This window comes from Cannabis sativa, chromosome 2 (assembly GCF_029168945.1).
Source record: "Cannabis sativa cultivar Pink pepper isolate KNU-18-1 chromosome 2, ASM2916894v1, whole genome shotgun sequence".
In the NCBI taxonomy this organism is placed as follows: Eukaryota; Viridiplantae; Streptophyta; class Magnoliopsida; order Rosales; family Cannabaceae; genus Cannabis; species Cannabis sativa.
In genome coordinates this window covers 90,116,023-90,135,526 of record NC_083602.1, presented here as the reverse complement: position 1 = coordinate 90,135,526, position 19,504 = coordinate 90,116,023, and the positions used below count along the sequence as shown (strand labels likewise).

Sequence of the window (19,504 nt, the reverse complement as noted above, 5' to 3'; positions counted from 1 at the left end):
TTGTAAAGTTTTTGGACAAACTTTGTATTGGTTTTATAGGGATTGAATAAAGATTATCAAAGTTTGTGTGGCTTCGAAGGTTGTTTCCAAAGGTTGAAAAACCTACGGTAGTGTTGGGGTATCAACTCAAGTCCCACATTAGAAGAATAGGCAGTAATTATCTTAGATATAACTGTTCTACTTACGTCATTAGTATGAAGATTTCCAATAATAAAATTGTGAGGGCTTAAGCTCAAAGCAAACAATATAATACTAATGTGGGAGTCAATGTGAGGTAGCAGCCCGACTAGGTGGAAGAACGAGGCCCAACAAGTGGTATCAGAGCTAAAAGTTTAGGAACGCTGAGATAGTAAACTGCATTTGTGATGTGTGGGGGAAGCCCTAAATGTGATGACCTCGCAATTAAAGTTCTATATGGTGCCTTGTTTCGAAAGTCTACCTGATATTGAGGTGACGTGTCTCGTTGATGATTACGGCGGTACAAGATAGAGATCGGTGATAGGACCTCTGTTGAAAGTCATTCCTGACAAAGGTGATAGCCAGGCACCGAGTTCCATTGGTTATAGCGGCGGTATAAGGTGGTTTCGTTGGAAGGGAGGCCACGAGTATGTGATCCTTGATTTGAGGGGAGGATTGTTGGGGTATCAACTCAAGTATTACATTGGAATAATAGGCAAGAGTTGTCTTGAATATAAGTGTTATACCTACTCCATTAGTATGAGGTTTTTTGAGAAAGGTGCCTAAAAATAAAATCATGAATGCTTAAGCGCAAAGCGAATAATATCATATTAATGTCAAAATTAAGGTGAGTTAGCGCCCAACAAAATGGAAGAACGGGGCCTAACAGGTAGAACCACTAAAAATTTTGTGTGTTAGTCTATTTTTAACCTTTGATTTATTAGTTCATGTTCTGTTTATATATGATTGAGTCCTCATGTCTAATAATGGCATTTTACTACAAATAATTAATAGTATAAATGAGCTACTGCAAATTATGTTGTAATTAATAAAATTAATAAATGAGCAAATTATATGTGGTGAACAAAATAACATATTCTACAATTAATTTATATAAATTATGTGAACTCAAATAAAAAAGGAGTTAATTATAGTGAAAGCTATAAAAAAAATTAAAATTGCAGTTTATCATTTTTCTAGCAATATATACGATCTTCAATTAAACAAGTCATTCCAATAATTTTATTTATTTATTTATTTAGGAAGATAGAGATTAGAGATAGTGAGAGTTGCATTATTTAATTTTCTTTGTCACTTAGTAAAATATTAAAATAATAATATGGATTCAATGCAAGTGCCATGTTATGAAAATGAATTATTATTATTTTTTTCTTATAATAAGACAAAAATTAATACGTGCAATTTACAATCTATACAATGAATTGACCTATACTTTATTATTGTGTTGAAAAATGACTTAACACAAGTCTTAATTCTTTTTCTTTTTCTTTCTTTCTTTTTTTGAATATGGTAATTCAATTGACACACATGGCTATAAGTTAATAAATTTCAACCCCATTTAAGAAAATAATTACTTAATAATATTCTCTATAACAACAAGCATTTTGGATGTAACAATAATTCAAGATCTAATTATTTTTTTTTTAAATAATAATAATAATAAAAATTCAAGATCTCATTAAGTAAAGTACCTATATAATAAATCATTCAATCAATCCATTTGTCGGATAAAACATTCCATCAATGTTTTTGACTATTATAATTAGCCTCATTCAATCCAATGATGAAAAATTAACTTAATTAATTATTTGGACAATTAGAGTTCAAAATTACCATAAACCATTTTATCATTATCAACATAATTAATTGTTTGATTTCATATATTTTTCTCACTTCCACTTATAAGATTGTACAAAAATTTCGTATATTTTAATTTAATAATTATTATTAAAAAAAATACTAAAGGACACACATAATGTCTAGTATCTTTATAAGTGTAATATCATTGTTAATAAAATTTAATATTCAATTTTAATCCCGCTTATTTTATTTTAATACATGTTATAAAAAATCGCTTATTATTTATAGAGCGTCACCTCACATTAATACTAGACACATTTAGCAATACTCATTAAAAAACCACTAATTATTCATAAAACATCATTTATTTAAGAGTAATTTGTGGCATAAATACTTAAGTTTAATTAACTCTTGGTTGCAGATATCTACTCATATTTAATCTTTGACAGTAATAATATATAAGTTATATTTTCAAAAATTCCATAAGTACTTAACCATTAAATGTTAAATCAATGATCATTTCCTTATTCACACGTTATCTTTTTATCGATATATTAATATTAATTTTTAAATAAAAATAAAAATTTAATAATTTAAATCAATCTAAAACTGTCATATGACTATTCACTTAAAACTTAATCTTTAAATACTTACAGAAGTTTTAAAAGTTATCACTATAAAAAATTAAACTTAAGTATTAATTTGTAACTAAAAATCAATCAAATATTTACTCCAAAATTACTTTTTATTTAAATAATATTAAACACTAACCTAATATAATACTCATCAATTAATAAATCCATCAACATACACTCCACATCTTAATTAAAAAATTAAATAAAATAAAAGAGAGAGAGAAGAAGAAAAAGGGAAAAAGTGGGAGCCAATCAAGAATTTGTCTGCCATGAAAAAGAAAAAAAGGGCAAAAAATAAAGTGATTGAGTTAAAGCAAGACAGGGGCAAATTAGTAATTTCACATGCATTGTATTGCCAGGCAATCTTTGTCTCTTATAAGCAACTATTCCTTCTTCATTTTTTCTTTTTAAATAACAGAGAGAAAAAAAATATATATATATTAACAATTCAATATTTCCGAGAACGAAAGCAGTGATTCTCTGTATTCCTTAACAGGTTTCAGAGATTCACCGTCTTCATCTTCTTCGGAATCAGTTTTCTGTAAAAAGCTCAGCTTTACCCAGAAAAGGAACCATTTTTCTGTATTTTTTGCATGGATTTTTAGTATTATACATTTATATATATGTACAATATTTAATTCGAATTTTTAGTCTTTGATTTGTTAAAAAAGTTGGGATTTTTCGAAATGGGTTCTTCTCAAATTGATGGAAGAATGGAGGGTTGGTTGTATCTCATTAGGTCCAATCGGTTTGGGTTGCAGTACTCAAGGAAACGGTATTTTGTTCTTGAAGATCACCATCTCAGGAGTTTTAAGTCAGTTCCTTCTTCAAATGATGAGGTTTGTCTTTGCTTCAATTCATTGAGTTTTGTTTGGATTAGTTGATGTTGTTTATTCAGCTCGTTGGAATTTTTGGATTCTAAGCTTGTGTGTGATTGTATTTATGGTGTTGAATTTGAAAATGGTATTGTAGGATAATAGAACTGAAGATGTCATTATTGTGTTGTGTGTTTGAAGATTCTATTTATTATTTCAGTTCAATTTTAATGGAAGATCAAGTTTGGGATTAAACTAAGGCCAAGCTTGTTTAAATTTAAATAGTTTTACATTTGTGGTATTTGTGTTGTTTGTCATTGTTTTTCCATGTTTATGAAATATGGTGTATTTAGCTAATGTTACTATGTACATAGAATAGGCATTATTATGTGAGAGTTATCCATATGTTATCATTTGAGGTGTTTGGAAGTATTTATCCAACTATAGAGCATTACTATTAGGCATCAGTGGTGTCTAACGCCACTATAAGATGACACTTTAAGAATGGTTAGCGATATTTTATAAAAGTTGTTATATTAAATCATTTGGGACCCAATACTTAATTGTACTGAAAAGCTCTTACTATTTCTTGAGGAAGATCTTGCACTTTATTACAATTTTTCTTTCAAAATCAATGTATGGAGTAGTGAAGTTATGGCATGAAGAGACTTTAGAAGCTCAATTAGTATCTTGATTTATATGTACTTTGAATTAAGGTGTAGCCTTTATGTAGTATATTTTTCACTCTATCTTTTTGACATACAATGTTTTTGGTTTACAAACTTATAATATGTTTTATATCTTCAGGAACCTGTTAAAAGTGCTATTATTGATTCTTGCATTCGCGTCATGGACAATGGTCGGGAAAGCATTCATCGAAAAGTATGGACTTCATATAATGTATTTCTTTACTGGTGATGTATCATCTGTTTGCTTAAGCTTCCTAATTTAGTTAGTATCACTAGTTTCTTATTAAGAACCAATTCTTAATACAACTTTCAGGTCTTCTTCATATTCACTTTGTACAATACCTCCAATCACAACGACCAACTTAAGGTACATGTTTGAGAAAAAGTGTGTTAGCTTGACAATAAGTTTTGTTAATATTTTGAGTACTTTATTTCATAGTTGGGAGCAAGTTGTCCCGAAGAAGCAGCACGGTGGATTCATTCATTTCAAGAAGCAGCTTTAAAGGTTTATACCTATCAGTTTTGTTAGTTTATAGGAAATTTGATTAAGCTTATCACTAATGCTTAACAATGAAACTTATATGCAGGGTGGTCCAGAACTAGTTGATGATGTTTTGAACTGTTCAAAGAGAAGATGGCAATCATTTAGGTGTATAGCTTCTTGTCCACTATTCTTGTTTAACACACCTGTAACTCACTATTCCTTTTTCTTATTTCGCCAATCTTCTAGATCTCCCTTTGTGCCCGATATGTTTTTATTAACATTATTCTCGGTGAAGTTGATGTGTTATTACCCAGTGCATAGTAAATTTTATAGTTCTTTTGCGATAAATAACTAAAAACAACATTTTTCTGCACATAGATTGGGTGGACCGAGCAAGACTAGTCCTATTAATGCGATAGATTGGACTATTTGTTCTACACATACAGATCCTATGACATCAGATGTTATCGCGCCTTCTCCATGGACAATTTTCGGATGTCAAAATGGTGAGAATGAGCTTCTGTGGGGTAGTTGAAGCTTTGTCGAAAATCAATGGTTTATGCAGGTTTATGAACTTCTTGTCATTTTTTCGTTTTCAGGTTTACGATTGTTTAAAGAAGCAAAGGATAGAGACTCTCATGGAAAGGTTGGTTGATAACTTGGTATTTTTGTCTTGAATATAAATAAATGTTTATTCCCCATTCATTGGGTTCTAAAAGACCTTTTTATTATCCATGTTCTTCTCTTGAGCAGTGGGACGATCATCCTGCTATAATGGCGGTGGGTGTTGTTGATGGAACGTCAGAAGCCATCTTTCAAACACTTATGTCTCTTGGTCCCTCAAGATCACAGTAAGTTTGATGAGCACACTTATGTCTCTTTGATGTGATTAAATTGTCTAAAATGAACCATGAGTTTTGAAGATAAAATACCGAGGAACATGGTACCTAAACAGAGATTGAAAATTGTATGACTTTGATTTATATATTGTACATTGCTTTGTCCACAGATATTTAGTACTATATTTCTTTCAGCTATTTATGTATGTATCCAAAGTTCCTAATCTAACTGAAGAAATAAGGTTCCTATAGAAGCAATTTCGTATTTAATGTCTAACTAGTATGTTGCTAAATTTAAGAGTGAAAAGGGCACTGCACTATTAAATTTAGAAACCAGAACTATTAAGAAAATTGATAAAATCTGTTGGTAAATCGGGTTGCAATGCGAGGAAGGAGGGATTTGAGGTCCAATTTTTTGTTTATTAATGCTTCAATCTTATTCATATATGAGTTGCAAATTCGTTTCTTGCCAAAAGTTAAGTTTTCATATTGACTTGTAGGTGGGATTTCTGTTTCCACAAGGGCAGTGTGGTTGAACACCTTGATGGCCATACCGATATTATTCACAAGCAGTTGTATAGTGATTGGTTACCATGGTCAGTCCCGTCCCACAGTTTATTGTACATGATCTAATTTTCTAAGTTTTATCTCCTTTAGCAAGTGTATCTCTTCTCGTTATTCATTACTTTCTCAAATTTTGCAGGGGAATGCAACGGAGAGATCTATTATTGCGGCGTTATTGGAGAAGGGAAGAGGATGGAACATACGGTAATATCATGTTTGAGGAAGTATTCGCGTTTTGATCAATCTTATTGTATCGATACATAAATTTTACATATTTTGATTATTCTTGTCACAGTTATTCTCTATCATTCCGTATATCACAAGAAATGTCCGCCTCAGAAAGGCTACGTTCGTGCCTGCCTTAAAAGTAATGTACGCTTTAGAAGTTGAAACTATAAATTATAATTATATAATATTTCTCACAAATTTTTGTTTTGATAATTGTTGTTTGTATTCGAAGTGTTATTGTATTGACATAATTTCGTGCCTAACACTTTCTTTAGGTGGAGGATATGTTATATCGCCGGTGAATCAAGGGAAACAATCAGTTGTAAAACACATGCTTGCTATTGATTGGAAATTCTGGAAATCGTATATTCGTAGCTCTTCAGCTAGATCCATAACAATCCAAATGCTCGGGAGAGTTGCCGGTAAAGTTTTCAGCTATTAAAGAATTTTACACGCCAATGTAACTGCAAACGTCCCATATCTTATGTTGTTTGTTTGTTTGTTTATTTTTTTCAAATTATAGCATTGCGGGAATTATTTAAAGCTAAGCAAGGATATTCTTCATCTGAATTTTCATCTGGAGAGTTGACAATGAATAACGGGTCGTGTCATAATGAGATGGAGAACAGATTTGATGTTCAAACAACGACTAGAGATGGAAGCAATAAGGGAAATATAGCCGAAGAAGTAGATAAAGCACCATCAGAACATGCTAGCCTTGTTAGCCTGAATGATGCTGCTGATGAATTCTTTGATGTTCCAGAACCTTCGGATTATGATCAGTCAGAAAATGATTGGGTGCCTGATTTCGTTCCAGAGACAAATTCGCAGGTAATAGCAGCTACATATACTCTTTCACTACCATTATTAGAAAGGGGGTTTAGATTTTCATTTGAAGGATCTTGAATGGCCATATAAGGGGATCATCAATCCATAAACTTGCATGAGTTGAACCGAGTCTTCTAAGAAAAAAGTCCGAAATGACATGATTGTGGTTCTAGTGATGTTGAAATTGGTTTCACATGATAATATTATGTGTATGAATACATGATTTCAAATGATTATTTGTGGACTAAACTTATAATTGATTATTAAATTTCGATGAGGCTCTAATGTGTTCGGGATTTAATGTAGCTTTAGTTCGGCCAGATTGCCTCTGGGCAGTATTTTTTCCATGACATATTTGTGCTGGGCATGATTTCTATCGGTTTCTCTTATGTTTTTCTCGTTGAGCTTTGATGACATTGTGATTTTCAGGATGCACGCCACCCAAAGTTATCAACCGCTGCTGGTTTTGTGAAAAAATTGCATGATCTTGCCGGTTCGTTTCTGTGTCTATTTCGGTATTAGCATTCATTGGCAAATAAATTGTTCATCAATATAATATTTTTCATTGCTATCACATGCTACAGTTCAGAAGAGGGGCTATGTAGACTTACAAGATATGACAATGGAAGACAGTAACAGTATTCCCTGCTGTTATGGCTCAACTCTTCCGAAAGATCCAACTTGTAATTTGCCTTGCAGCTGGGCAACAACAGATCCCTCTACTTTCCTAATTCGGGGAAAGAGTTATTTGGAAGACCGTCAGAAGGTAAGAATCGAAATTGTTTAATTGGAACTAATCTATCAAGCCAAGCAGTCTCAAGATAATTTTCGTTTAATGTGAACACAATGTGTGTTGATAGAAAATGATAACATTACTTTTAGGTTAAGGCGAAGGGCACCTTAATGCAAATGGTTGCTGCTGATTGGTTAAGATCTGACAAGCGTGAAGACGATCTAGGAGGGCGTCCCGAAAGCATTGTTCAGGTTTTTTATAGTTGCAAGTTTTAAGATTATTGTTGATATAATTCATAGCATGTAGTAATTGTTTCACGGATTTCATCAGCGCGATAATCATTTAACTTTTACAATTTTTCTTCTGTAGAAATATGCAGCACAAGGTGGATCCGAATTCTTCTTCATTGTCAACATACAGGTAATATCATGTTCCTTTTGTGTTTGTAGTTTGAAGATTTTCTTCCATTATAGTGATGTTCACAATTTATTTCGTTTACATAGGTCCCGGGCTCGACAACTTATAGCCTAGCGCTTTACTATATGATGAATACTCCGTTAGAAGATTCACCGTTGCTAGAGAGTTTTGTCAAGGGGGATGATGCATATAGAAATTCGAGGTTTAAGCTCATACCGTATATATCGAAGGTTGGTACATCTAATGCTTATTGTGGTCAATCGAGTTCGAGATTATTAGAGTGAAAATTCTGAGTTTGATGAAATTATCATGCTTGTGAGCTGCCTGTGATTTTGTGTTCCCATTTCTTGTTAAATATACAAATAAGATGAGTTAAGATTTTATTTTTGAAAAAGAAATTAACAATATTTGGACCTCTCTATCTCACATACATGCACACACATAGAGATATTGATAAGCCTAAGACTTATCTTATCTTGTATATCACATAAATGATATATTTAGTCTCTTATGTACATAGAGTTTTCTTAGTGTTTTAATTCAATTAGACCAATTGTAATTTTAAGTGGCCTAAGTCTTTCGAGGGAGCAACCTCATTTAGATTAGCTTGGAGTTAGATAAGACTAAGAGTAGACTCTTTGTGGAGAGACCAATCCTCTCGAAAGATTAAGAATTTGGAGAGACCAGCCTCTCGAAAGCTATTGTAACTTTTTCACTGTTTTTCAGAATAAAGATCACTTGAGAAATTCATTAGTGGTGTTTATTTGGGAATATCTGATAGAATATTTCTACCTTAAGATGATTCTATCAGATACTTGTCTCTTTGGAAACAATTATACACTCAATTACCACAATAATGATGTGTAGGTTTACCGAATAGAAAATATACATCGTTTTTAGTAGTTTTCGGGTGAACCATTCTTGTTTTAGAAGGAAATTAATATTTGTTTATTAGCAACTGATCAGGCCGAACACATTTACACTCCATTATATGCATTGGTCAAATGTAGAAAAGCATAAAACATAAAATAAATTAAGTTCTTTATAGAAATTTCAGTCAGGAATTGATCATTTTTAAGAACTGAGAAGTTGCTTTTTAGATTTTCGTCTTTGAAATCGTTAAGTTTCCTTTTCAAAACAAAACCGTCAAGTGTGATTTTATCAGTTTCTTATTTGTAAAATCTCGGTATGCAAACTATGTCTCGTCATGCAAGTTGCGTGGTAACAAGTTTGAAACTGCTTGTCATGCTACGCGCATGATAATGAAACTCGATTTTTTGTCACTTTTCAGGGTTCATGGATTGTTAAGCAAAGTGTGGGAAAGAAAGCATGTCTCATTGGTCAAGCTCTTGAAATGAACTATTTTCATGGGAAAAACTACTTGGAGGTATGTACTGAAAAAGATAACCCTTTTTCCATCATTATGAAATTTCATAATAGCTCACATACTTTTCCATTGCTTTATACATTGTACAATCATCAACAAGCATTAAATTGATATATGGATTTAAGTAAACTTAGTTTTGAGCATTGTGTTGTCCTTAATTGACTAAAGGAAACACATGTGCTTTAAGTCTATAAATATTATAGTAATTGGCGGTTGAATCCCTTTATGTTTTCATTTTGGTATACTTAATTCTTTTTTTTTTTTGGCAATGCTCCCCTATGTGAGGAAACATAAGCAAATTTTCATCCAATTTGATTGATATCTGCCAGCTCGTTCTGACACGTGTACATGTGGCATATTTTTATTGGTGCAAATAATTTTATTGGTCTGGCAATGTGTACATTTGGCCAGATGAATTTGGCAGATAACAGCCAAATTCGACGAAGACTTTTAATTTGTTTAAGTTTCCTTACATAAGGGAGTATTAGGCCCGATCCTGGACTTAGGCGGGCTAAGCTTGTGCCTAGGGCCCACCTAGTCCAGCCTCAAAAAAAATCCCCCTTGTAAAATTACACAGTTTTTTTGTTACTGATGTTAAAAAATACAGCATTTTTTTCACAATAAAAGCTCAAAAATATATATTTTTTTTTATAGTCTACTAAATTTTAGGATCGGCCCTGGGAGTATGAACTATAAGAAAATTTCGCTACCAATAATAGAGATAAAATTGAGTTGTGAAACATTATTGTGGTTTTTTTATCCATGTTGCTAATCCTAAACCATATGGCTACATCCAGCTCGGGATCGATATTGGGTCATCGACGGTTGCCAGGGGTGTAGTTAGTCTTGTTCTTGGGTACCTAAACAATCTAGTTATTGAGATGGCATTTCTTGTACAGGTAGAACAATCTTCAACCTTTTTTTTTCACCATGACAATATGAAATGTTGATGTAATAATGTCGATGAATCGTCCTTTCTCAGGCTAACACAACGGAGGAGCTCCCTGAGTATCTTCTGGGAACCTGTCGCCTTAATCATCTCGATGCATCGAAAGCAATTCTAGTGACTCAATGACAGTATCCCAAAACTTGAATGGAGAAGAAAATAGATAATGATATATTCATCCCAATTCATCATTACCCATTGAAAGAGTGAATTTATCTCCCAATACATGAGACTCACCCCTAAACCTTTTAGGGGTATGTCATCACATTTACATATATAAATATAGATTGACATCATATATAATGAGGATGAGCATATTGGTCATTGGTCATTCTTTTATTCATATATTGAAAATTGGAAGCAATTTACAGTGGCTGTGTAGATAAATATCATTGGGTTTGTGATATGTAGCATAATCAAGTTCAACCTTTGTAAAGATTACATTTTTCAAATTCCACTAGTGTTTTTACCTTTTTTCCAAATTTATATATATAACTCAAATGGGTTTTTGTGACATAAATTAATAGTAAATGTTATGAAACAGTGAGTGGAGAGGCAGTTGGGGTGAGTGTGTCCAATATGGGAACAAATGAAATGAATTGGAGAGAAAGTGGTAGAAAGAGCTTTACACTTGTGTAATGTTTGCCACTCATCCCATATTAAATAATCATTGGTCTCCAATACTAGTGGTGTTTTTAGATTTATTAAATTAAAATGTGTGAGAATGATACACTGAAATTTGGGTTATTTTTTTATTAAGTCTTATTGTTTAGTTTTTTTAAGAGTATTTCTTTTTATGTTAGTCGTAACATTAATATTGCGACTTGTGTACGTTTAAGTATGCTTTTAAAATAGATAATAAAAAATTTTAGATAAAAGAAACCTCTCTACTTTTAACACTGTTAAATTATCTTAATAATGAATGGTGATATTACAAGTTGTATTAAATACCACTAGTATTTAACTATTCTCAAAATAAATTGATAATAGTATACTAATAAGAATGTGTTTGCTAGGGTTTAGGTTCTCGAGATTAAAAATGTAAAATCAAATGTATAATTCATCAAGTAAAACTCTTACACCTAACACTTGATAGTTTAAATTTATATGAATGCTGTGGTATATTATAAGTTTTTTTAAGCTTGATATATTTTATTTTAAAGTACTTGCCTAATCCCTAATGTTTTGTTGTATAAATATTGTACACAAATGATTCTTCTATCAAAAAGATAACAATAATTTAAGTGTTTGTGCTTAGTGGAACAAGAAAACAAAATACATTAAAATAAGAAAAAGAAGAAGAAGAAGAAGAGTGAACTGTGTCCCACCAAAGCAAGAACATTTTATAATAGGTGATAGAAAGTGTAGTGTAGGGCTAAAAATGTGATTTGGGTTTATGAGAATTTGCATGGTTTTTCAAAGTCACATTCACCATTGTCATTCCCAAGCTCTGGTCCCTCCCCTCTTGATCTCTTACTTTTGATACACTTACCAATTTTGAGTACTCTAAATTTGCATATCAATTTTCTCACAATATGAATCGAAACTATTTTAATATGAGTATTGTAGTGAAAGAGATTTAGATGTTATAATGTTATTATTGTAATTTAATATCGATATTTAATAACAGTAACATCATTCTTATCTAATACAACTATATAATATTTTACAAATAATTAGTGATTTTTTATAATAATTATTAAATCAAAATATGAGGAATATGTTTGTGAAAAAGATATTGAAGTAGATATTGAATGATGTTTGATGTTTATCAAAAAGATTTTATAAACTTTAAGAAGCATGGAATGCATATTTTAATTACCCACTAATCACTAATAATACTGGATACTTATGAGATTAGACTTAAGAATTACACCATTACTTTAAAAATAAACTTAATCTTTATATATATAAAACTAAAAAATAATTACGTGGAATAGATTTATTTTCTATTTTTTTTGGTAATTTTAATAATTTTGGAGACTACGTACTAGTTATAGAGATTTTATAGGTTATTCTATTTTAATTGGATCATCGGTATGCATCCTGAGAGAGTTCTTGACCCATTAAAAATGATCCCGTTATAACAAGCTAGTTTCTCATGAAAAGAGGCTATGATAAATTCGAATACTTGACCTAAATAAAGAAAAGGGAATGTCAATAAAAAAATTTCTACCACTAAACAACGCTTATAAAATAAACTTAATCTTACTTAAAGAAAATAAACCTCAATATATATGTAGACAATCTCAATGAAGACTAAAAAGACAGAAGTCAAGTCAATTGTTTATTTCTATTTTACAAATTTGGGTTGTTGTGTCTTGAGACGAAAAGTAGCTTTGTAAAATGCAAGACCAAATTCCCAAGTACTACACACTATTTCTTACTATTTTACCCCTATTGGTGGAGTGATTTAGAAACCAAAAAATCATTTAATATTATGTAAAATATGCATCAAAATATTAGTGAGTCCTAATTAAGATAAATATATAGTTTAAACAAAAACTTTCATGTATATCTTTACTCTTCAATTATAACTAAAACATTATTATTAGGTGTTAGTAGTATTTAATACTAATACTTTTTGAATGGTTAAATTAAAATATATAAAGCTCAATATATTTTGTAATAGTATTGTGTTACTACTAATATTATTTAAGATACATTTAAAATTAACTGTGTAATTATTAAGTTGTACAATTACTTGTAAGTAGTAATTTAACATATTCTCTAAAAGTTAATATATTAATAACATATTTACTAATAATTATTGAAAATCAATAATAAAATAGTCATTCTCTTACATTTTATTTACTTACTTTACTAAAGTTAGAAAATAGAGAACTTGATTAAAGAATGTCAAGAGTAATAATTTTTATTTTATTTTTTAATATTAAATATATAATGATAATTTTATCCTTTATAATATGTTTTACAAAATAACTATTATATATTATAGTTTAACTCAAAAGGCTATTTAGTCAATTTAAGCATTCCGATTACGTTTCTTGATAAATTATTCTTATTTTATTTCTAAATTAGTAAATAACATATAACAAATATTGATTTCGATTATTTTTTATTTATTCTGTTACATTTCTCTATTAATTTATTCTGATTCCAAATACTATATAGTAAACATATTATAAATTATATGATATTTAATATTTAATTACATCAATAGTGATATAATACTAAGAGAGTGCTAATTGTGCCTTCTAGCATTTTTTTTAGAGGAATTTGCGGCGAAACCTCCTTACACTTAACCCACTTATTTTTATTTATTTTTTTTGTGGTAAAACCCATTTAAGTTTATTTTTCTTTGTAAATTTAAGGTGTCAATTAGATATTACCGTTAAATACTAACTGGATTACTACTCTATCGACTTTGAGATTTTACTGTTACATATACACAGGTGTACACAGTGGTCATTCAGTTGATATTTAACGGTAATATTTAATTAGCATGTGAAATTTACAAAGAAAAATAAATTTAAGAGAATTTTGCTACTAAAAAAAATAAGAAAGTTAAATATATAAAAATTAAAACATAAGAGGATTGTGCCGCAAATTGCTATTTTCTTTATTCTTTACCCGCCACCTCCACACGACCTACCTACCTTTACTTACAGTTGAAAAACGACATCGTTTTCGAAGGTACTCTGTCGTTTTCTTGCCAGGAATAATATTAATCATAATCATTTCACCTTAAACTTTCTATTATCTCCCATAATCCAATTTCACACCTTTCTTGTTTGGGGGCTCAATTCAATTAGGGGGCTCTTCTTTCTTCTCTAATCCAATCTCTCTATTCATTGTTTCAGATTTTTTTTTTTTTTTTTTTTTTTTTTGGGAGGGAGAGCTGGGATTGGATATTTAAGCCCCATTTCCCACTCTCCCATTCGAAGATCTCCACACCACTCTCTCAAAGGTTGAGTCTTTCTCTTTCTCTCACTCTCATTGATCCTGGCGACCAAAACCCAATTTAGGACCGCGAGATCTCCATAATTCCAATCAATTTCATTTCTTTTTTGCTGGTTCGTCTCTTTCATCTCTCTCTATTTTATTTTCTGGTTCATGGTTGTTGTAACTTCGTAAGCTTGTTTGTTTGGATGGAAAGTGTTAATTTTTTTTAAAGGGAAGTTCTTTCTGGAATTTACCATTGAAGACGTTGGATTTTGATGGTTTGATACTCCTGTAAATGCTTTTTTTTATCTTTGCTAACAATTAAAGTTTAATTTTGTTTTTGGGATTTTTGTTTCTTATGATTGAAGTGTCAAGTGTGGTGGTGTAGCTTCTTCTCATTATTTAAGTTTTTTCTTTCCCTTCTTCTTCAAATAAGTCTCTCTCTCTCTCTCTCTCTCTCTCTCTCTCTCTCTCTCTCTCTCTCTCTCTCTCTCTCTCTCTCTCTACATATATATATAAATATTATAGTATATATACATTTTGGTTTGTAGTCTTAACAACATCCATATTCTATTATGTCAGTGAGGAATAAAGTCTATGGATCCTGCTCACAAATTCTCCTTGCTGTTGTTCTTTGTTGGATTGGGTAATGCTTTTATCTTTTATTAAATTTCCCATTTTTATTGCTTTGTTTATGTTTCTAAATCCTAGTGATATGTGTGAAGAACAACTCTGGTTTTATGTGAAGAAACTTTGTAATAAAGATGCATTTTGTACACCCTTTTGTTGCTCTTCTGATTTATGCTTGCAATTTTACTATTTTCAAATAAACTAGCTAAACTGTTTGAGATGAACATCAAGCTGACATGATTCATTTATTTTTGTTGTTGTTTCTCTTAACTTTTTGTACTGATTATTAGGATCAATAACACTCCCTCTTTCCTTAGTTTGTGTATTAGCAAGTGCCTCTTCTCTTAAGGATGATTTCGGGCATTGTGAAAGAGTTGTTCAGAAATGGGCTTCTTCTTCTCTTGAAGAAGAAGTTGAAGAAGACAAACACACATTAAAGGATTTGCTGTTCTTCCTGCACATCCCCAGAACAGGAGGACGGACATATTTTCACTGGTATTTCCATATTTTCGTTATACAATTAGAACAATCTGCGCTGATACATGTACTAAGATATGCAGCTGACTATAATATTTTGATGCAGTTTTTTGAGAAAGTTGTATCCTAACTCTTTGGAATGCCCCCGATCTTATGATAAGCTGCGATTTGATCCAAGGTAACAGCTCGCTCGCTCGCTCTCTCTGCATTAATGCTAAACATTGATAGAGTATTGTCAGCATTGTTTATCTTGTTGATCCCAAAATGACGATTTTGGCTTTTATATAACTATCTTTACTCGACTATGTTGCTTAACTTTCTATTTGGAATTGTACTTCATAGTAATTTTCTTCATTTGCAGAAAGCGCAAATGTAGGTTGCTGGTTACTCATGATGACTACAGCATGATATCTAAACTTCCAAAGCAGAGCACGTCGGTAGTGACAATACTCAGGGATCCAGTTGACCGTGTCTTTAGTACTTACGAATTTTCAATAGAAGTAGCAGCTAGGTTCTTGGTGCATCCTAATTTAACTTCTGCAACACAAATGGCTAAACGATTGCGTGCTAAAACAACTGGTGTAAGCACACTGGATATCTGGCCCTGGAAATATCTGGTTCCGTGGATGAGGGAAGACCTTTTTGCTCGTGTATGTTCTCTTTGTTTTTCCTTCGTACTTGCTTTACTTAGCTTTTGGGGTTAGTTTAGTACTATGAAAACGAATTCTTGTTGTGCAACTACCAGTGGATGTCATATCTTTCTTAGATTTTTTTCGCTATTATATTTCTTGAGATTCAGCATTCTTACCCTCAGCTTGGATATACTGATGTATGTATGTGTGTGTGTATAAATGAACAGAGAGATACTAGGAAGCATAAGGGCTTAAACAACATCATGAGCAGTGATCCATATGACATGTCGCGAATCGCTATGCCATTGCAAGAGTACATTCATGATCCTATTGCTCATGACATAGTTCACAATGGAGCAACATTTCAGGTAGATAGTCACAATGCCTTTATAATTATTTGGTAAATAAAAAAAACATGGGCAATTTGGTATTTCACCTTGCTTTTTATTTCTAATCTTGTGGAATCATATTGAATATTTGACGATACATTCGGTACCTTAATAATAAAAAAGTATATTTGGGCAATATAACATGTAAGTATTTCATAGAAGCTTTCAATTAAAACTCACTGTTTTTCTGACATTTGTTAAAATTCTTTTACCTGTCTGGTGTTCATTGAAGCTCAACTACCTGACCTCTTATCTTAAAGGTTGCAGGTTTGACAAACAACTCCTATACTCCGGAATCACATTTTGTCCGCCATTGCGTGCAAAAGTACAAGGTTCTCGGTCATCATGTGCTTCAAGTAGCAAAGGTGATATAAATTAATGTATTTGGCACAGAACTTTTGTAGTGAATTATCTACCATCAAGTACCTGTTAATAAAAAGTAGTCTTAATGTTAGACAGACAGCTGATTAATTGTTAAGTAATGAAATTTTTTCGGTTATATATTCTCTTTTCTCATCTTCAAATTTGCTAAAATCTGCAGAGAAGATTAGATGATATGTTGTACGTTGGTCTTACTGAAGAACACAGAGAATCTGCAACCATGTTTGCAAATGTAGTCGGTTCGCAAGTGATTTCCCAGCTCAGAGCGTCAAACCCAAAATCAAAAATAACTGCTGACAAGAAATCAGGTTGGTATAGTGACCACTTTAATCACAGATCTCGAGTTTGTCTTCATTCGAACTTTGATTGAATGAGTTTATACCTCTACAGAAAGGAGCTCTTTGACTTCGGATTCCAAGCCCGATAATGATAATATTGATCAGGTAATCGATAAACTTTTCTCATTGTAAATGAAAATTGGGTAATATCTCTACAACTCCCTCTCACTGCCTTTTTGCCTGTATGACAGAACAGCACTTCAAATCAAAATAGAAGTGAAATTGGTTCACCTGAAAATGATGAAGCTGTAAATGAAAATGTAAGCCACTTTATATGATTCTAACCTCTTTTCACATAGACATAATAATCCAATGTGATCTGGTCCTTCACATTTCAAAATTATAGCTTTGACCCTATCTAACTCCACTCTAGATGACTGTGGGAGAACTCATGGATTCTTATGAGGTGTGCATATCTAGTTTACGCAAATCCCAAACACAACGACGCACTTCTTCTTTGAAGAGAATCTCACCAGCAAACTTCACCAAAGAGGTATTTTAAATGCTACTCTAAATGTTAGACGATATTCTGTTGTTGGTTTGATATATGGTATTATAAGAATGGCATTGCTGGTAGCAATGCTGAGTTCTGTGTTATAGATTTTCGGTTTGCATGTGGTTTACGTGTGCATGTTCAGTTTAGCCCATATTATTTGCTTATACTTAGACATTCATTATAATATATATATAGGGATAAGTTCAATGAGCAAATTTATACACTAAACTTACACCGAAATCGCACCTTTAGATGAAGAAAGATTCAACGGTCATGATTGGAGCACCTTAGTAATAATTAAACAGCAAGTGTTTTCCATGCATACTCCTGCCTTATTTTCTAAACTTCAAAAAATTCTACAGGCGCGCCAACACATCTCTGATGAGGTCCTTCGACAGATAAGATCACTTAACCACCTTGATATGGAACTCTACAAATATGCCCAAGGCCTTTTCGCAAAGCAGCACAAACGCACAATGCAGAATTTTGTTGGAATAGTAAGTCTCCACCTCAATTTATTTTGACTTGTTTTTTATGGTGCTTATAATTTTCTTAAGCGAAATGTGTTGTGTTATATTCATATTGGTCTCTGAAGACACTACTGGCATATTATAAATCAGAACTTTTATGAGGTAGCGCCTTGCAAATGACTAATGATATTCTATAATGGGTATTAAATAAAATCATGTGAGACCCGATACTTAATTTTACCAATATGACACTTCGGGTAGTGCTAGCAATATTCTATTTTTAACACTCAAGCATGTTGCTGCACTCAAAATCATTTCTTTTTCGGTCTAATAAGAGGACACTGGTAGTTTTAAGCTTCTTCCTATTTTGTGTACATCTTGATAATTGCTTCAAAGAAGCATCATATGCTTAAGTTGTTTCATTAAATTTGTATTTGTTATATCTAAATTTGCAGGAGGGATTAGAAACCTTGTTCATCAATTCATATGACATCTCGGGTTGGAAGCTCCTTTCGATAGGCACAGTTGTTGTCTCACTTCTTATCATCTTTATACTTGTAAATGCTCGACGAAGAACGTTGAAACTCAAGATATGATTAATCGTGAATTGTAATTACTATTTACCTTTTTTCAAAAGAAAAATTAGGAAACAGATGAAAGAAAAAGTACCCCCCACACATTTTTGTATCCCATGCATAGTTTATATGACTATGGATTTTTGGTGGTCAACTCTCATCTTGTGTCTTGTCTCTCTTGCTCTTAAAGTTAAAAAAGCTCAATTTCAATTTAGGGACTTATAATTTCCACATGGGTGGAATTTTTGGCAGTTTCTTAGGCATGTGACATAGCCCTATTCATTGGAAAAATGTTGAGAAGTGAGATTTTCTAGTGCCACATTTGATGTTCCAACACACTAGAATACATTTTGATCCTAGACAATAAAGTTACTCGACAAGGACACCCTTCGTGGAAGAGAAAAATGCGGGGCGCCCCACTTGAATTGTCGGATTTTTTACATGAGTTTGTGTTAGGGGTGTTCATTAAACCGTCTGCATTGCACCATACCGCATAAAAAATGCGAGTTAAAATCTTTTGTGGTGCAGTTACGGTTTGTATTTTAGTCAAACCGCGTAGTGCGGTGCGGTGCAGTTTGTAATTTTGAATTTAATAATTACAGTTTAAACTGCACTGCACTATATATTACAAAGTGACTAATTTTTACAGTATGATTTTTATTCTTTTTTTCATATAAAAACAAATATATATAATATATGGGTATATTACTTTATTTTTTTAGAAAAAATATAATATAATAACTTAATAATTATTATACATGTTATGATGTTAAAATTTTAATAAAAAAAAATTGCTTTGTATTGTTAAAGCTTTATTAGTATAAGTTTTAATTTTTCATTGTAATGTTTGATAATTATGATAGTGT

General features: G+C 31.7%; 2 protein-coding genes across 3 annotated transcripts; both read left to right on the top strand.

Annotated features, from left to right (window-relative positions):
• Positions 1-2,796: 2,796 nt before the first annotated feature.
• LOC115719467 (protein ENHANCED DISEASE RESISTANCE 2-like) lies at positions 2,797-10,826 on the top strand. 2 transcript variants are annotated; one of them, XM_030648529.2, is made up of 21 exons: positions 2,797-3,253; positions 4,037-4,111; positions 4,232-4,285; positions 4,358-4,423; positions 4,506-4,567; positions 4,781-4,908; positions 5,002-5,048; positions 5,156-5,253; positions 5,742-5,837; positions 5,945-6,009; positions 6,101-6,172; positions 6,309-6,455; positions 6,557-6,864; positions 7,291-7,354; positions 7,446-7,627; positions 7,744-7,845; positions 7,964-8,014; positions 8,098-8,241; positions 9,303-9,398; positions 10,196-10,297; positions 10,381-10,826. In XM_030648529.2, exons 1-21 carry the CDS (start codon positions 3,101-3,103, stop codon positions 10,471-10,473), a joined length of 2,205 nt encoding a protein of 734 aa, XP_030504389.2. In that variant the 5' UTR covers positions 2,797-3,100; the 3' UTR covers positions 10,474-10,826. The 2 variants fall into 2 exon arrangements, with proteins under 2 accessions (XP_030504389.2, XP_030504388.2); XM_030648528.2 differs by having other exon boundaries at positions 2,825-3,253; positions 4,037-4,129.
• Positions 10,827-14,054: 3,228 nt separating this feature from the next.
• LOC115719666 (protein-tyrosine sulfotransferase) lies at positions 14,055-18,852 on the top strand. Its single transcript, XM_030648788.2, has 13 exons — positions 14,055-14,381; positions 14,833-14,896; positions 15,198-15,375; positions 15,464-15,535; positions 15,719-16,007; positions 16,217-16,357; positions 16,639-16,743; positions 16,920-17,067; positions 17,150-17,202; positions 17,289-17,357; positions 17,471-17,590; positions 17,956-18,090; positions 18,519-18,852. Exons 2-13 carry the CDS (start codon positions 14,848-14,850, stop codon positions 18,657-18,659), a joined length of 1,500 nt encoding a protein of 499 aa, XP_030504648.2. The 5' UTR covers positions 14,055-14,381; positions 14,833-14,847; the 3' UTR covers positions 18,660-18,852.
• The last annotated feature ends 652 nt before the right edge of the window (positions 18,853-19,504 follow it).

Coding starts and splice junctions, on each gene's coding strand:
- LOC115719467 (XM_030648528.2), top strand. CDS start 3,101: ATGGGTTCTTCTCAAATTGATGGAAGAATGGAGGGTTGGTTGTATCTC. Junction 4,424..4,505: donor TTCAAGAAGCAGCTTTAAAG/GTTTATACCTAT, acceptor ACTTATATGCAG/GGTGGTCCAGAACTAGTTGA. Junction 8,242..9,302: donor TCATACCGTATATATCGAAG/GTTGGTACATCT, acceptor GTCACTTTTCAG/GGTTCATGGATTGTTAAGCA.
- LOC115719666 (XM_030648788.2), top strand. CDS start 14,848: ATGGATCCTGCTCACAAATTCTCCTTGCTGTTGTTCTTTGTTGGATTG. Junction 17,068..17,149: donor AACTGCTGACAAGAAATCAG/GTTGGTATAGTG, acceptor ATACCTCTACAG/AAAGGAGCTCTTTGACTTCG. Junction 17,203..17,288: donor ATAATGATAATATTGATCAG/GTAATCGATAAA, acceptor CCTGTATGACAG/AACAGCACTTCAAATCAAAA.